This window comes from Primulina eburnea, chromosome 3 (assembly GCF_022965805.1).
Source record: "Primulina eburnea isolate SZY01 chromosome 3, ASM2296580v1, whole genome shotgun sequence".
Taxonomy (NCBI): domain Eukaryota; kingdom Viridiplantae; phylum Streptophyta; class Magnoliopsida; order Lamiales; family Gesneriaceae; genus Primulina; species Primulina eburnea.
The window spans coordinates 22,236,674-22,239,289 of NC_133103.1; the positions used below are offsets into that span (position 1 = coordinate 22,236,674).

Consider the following 2,616-nt stretch of genomic DNA (forward strand, 5'->3'; position numbering starts at 1 on the left):
TGCTAAAACGATGCACGCCTAGTTAGCTAAATGAAAAGATTAAGGTCAGGTAAGAAATCAAATTGTCTCATGAATAACACACGAGCATTTGATTAGAAAAGGGTGAAGCACACCAACACCACCACATCAACATTTCCAAATCATCTATTCAGGATCACCCCGTTGCCCCCTAATCGAAAAAATACCAAACCTTTATGTTAAAAATGTAAGATTATTGACTGTGTTGACTGTTGACAGCCCATGCGTTCGTGCTTCACAAAACCCTATACTTCATTAACACTTTAATGTCTAATATCCATTCCAATCCATAGTTATTGGAGGTGCAAGGTATACTAAGATTTACAGCATCATACAGCAAGGCACGAGGCGAGGAGCTAGATTGAAGTGAAGTCCGCCATAGCGGTGTGATAAATCTAATCTAAGACTCGAAGAAAATTTCACCAGAGACGATGCAATACATACTTAACAAATGATCAAGTTTTATCCTGCATTTCATCATGAATTTTCTATTTCTATGTTAAAGGGGCTCTTAAAAGTCAAGTGTCCTTCAGCCATTAGTGCTTATCAAAACATGGGCTTTATGGTTAAGGCTCCATATTTCATTAAAAGACTTGTGCCTTACCTTGCGTCGAATAACTATCATCAGACCAATTTGTATATATGTATCCAATCTTGATTCGGAAATATAAAATTATAGACTGTACTAAACCCCATAAACTCGAGGTTTGAAGCAAACACAAAACCATCTCAGCATCAACGGGTTTTAATAAATGAGAATCAAAAACTTGTCCAAATGCAGAATACAGTCTCTCATACAAAACAAAACCCTCGATTTAATTCACCAAGAAAATAAACAACGATGAGATACTAGGAGTTTCCAATAACATTACCGAACACAACCTCAGAACCGGAGTTTCGTGAAGAACCAGCGGTTTTTCCCAGTCTTGAACCGCTCCTCGAACCTCGCCTTCGTCTCCTTAGCTGCCGTTACCTTCTTGTCCCTAGACTGCAGGGAATCCAGCGTCACCACATCCTTCAGATCCACATCGAGCGTGTAGCGCGTGGGCATTATGTGGTTATAATTCACGAGCTTAATGAAGCATTTCACCCTAGATTTCTTCGCCTGCTTCTTCGCGGAGTCCTTACGGATGACTTTACGCGGGTATTTGGAGATTCCGGCGACTAAGCAATGCCCGTAAGGACGGTCGCGCGTGCCGTCGTCGAAGGCTCGAATAATCACAGCCTTACGGCCCGCGTATCGGCCCTGTAATACGATTACAGCCTTGTTTGGCTTCAGAAATTTAACCATTTCCGCTGCTCGCTCTCTGTGTTGGGCGAATGAGTTAAACGAAACATGAAGCCCTAGTTGACGTTTTTACAGTGTTAATGTAATTGGGCTGTTTTGGGCTGAACTTGTTGAAACATTGGGCTTTGTAATGTCGCTACACTATTGGGCTCATTTTAACATTTCCTTCTTTTACTAATTTATAATTAAATTAATAATTTATTTTTTCCCTTCTTTAAAGAATCCAGTTTTAAAGTTTTGATAGAATTTCAAGTAGTATTATTGTAAGGTCCAGTAATTTAATTCACGTAACCTGAATGCATGCAATATAGGATTTTATTTTAAATTATATGTTTAATTATTTTATGCATTTTATGCATAATTCATACATAGCAGTAATTATTTCACGAAATTTTAAAAGTTCATGTATTAGGAATTCTAGAAAATTATTTTAATTACATGATTTATTTTTATTAATTAATATAAGGTGTTTTTAAGTGTATTTTTTAAACATGGAATTTTTGGGGTATTTTAACCGCATGATTTTATGTTTTTAAGGTACGCAAATTTTATCTATTCGAGTGACTTTTTGAGGGTTCGGTTAATATTTTCAAAAAATTTCTAACACGAAATATTTTTCAGGAGTGTGTTTGGATTAAATGGGCTTATTTTTAAGTTTATTGGGCTTAAATATTTTTTTTACTTCTAATTAAACAATTAAAGTCTATTACCTACTAATTAATAATTCAATTATTATATTAGAAGTCTAGGTTTTTAAATTGGGAATTTTATTTTAAGGTTTGGTTTAATTTAGGATTAAACGCATTAATAGGTTATTTTTAAAGATTAATTTAAAAGTTATAGGTTTTAGCCAAATAAAAATATGGGAAAGTTCATGTAGGCTTAAATAATTTTTTGGGACATGTTAGAGTCAATGGAATTAAGCAAATGTCGGAAACATGGAATTTTACATCTAGGGGCAAAATGGTAATTTTGGGTTTCCAGGGGCAAAATGGTCATTTTGCACCTGGGGTGAGATGTTGGTCCTGGTAGCGTTCTGAGAACAATTTTATGATATTTTAAATGTTTATGCATCATATTTACGATTTTTACTCAATTATGATAAATACGTAGCATGCTTGGTTTAAAGGAAAAATTACGTATATGCATGTTTGTATTAAGTTGTGAATATGATGATGTTTTTGAAGGATGGGAGTTGATTGTGACTGACGATGTATATGTATACGATGATATGAGATATGATGAGCTGAGGCCCGGGCTCAGTGGACGGGTAATGCTGTCGCTGATGTCCCCCGCCGCCGGGTACCACG

The 2,616-nt window shown here is 35.7% G+C and overlaps 1 protein-coding gene across 1 annotated transcript; it reads right to left on the minus strand.

The window, feature by feature from the left end:
• Positions 1-672: 672 nt before the first annotated feature.
• LOC140827333 (large ribosomal subunit protein eL27x) lies at positions 673-1,361 on the minus strand. The gene has a single exon (XM_073189987.1). The coding sequence runs from the start codon at positions 1,307-1,309 to the stop codon at positions 902-904; it is 408 nt and encodes a 135-aa protein (XP_073046088.1). The 5' UTR covers positions 1,310-1,361; the 3' UTR covers positions 673-901.
• Positions 1,362-2,616: the final 1,255 nt, after the last annotated feature.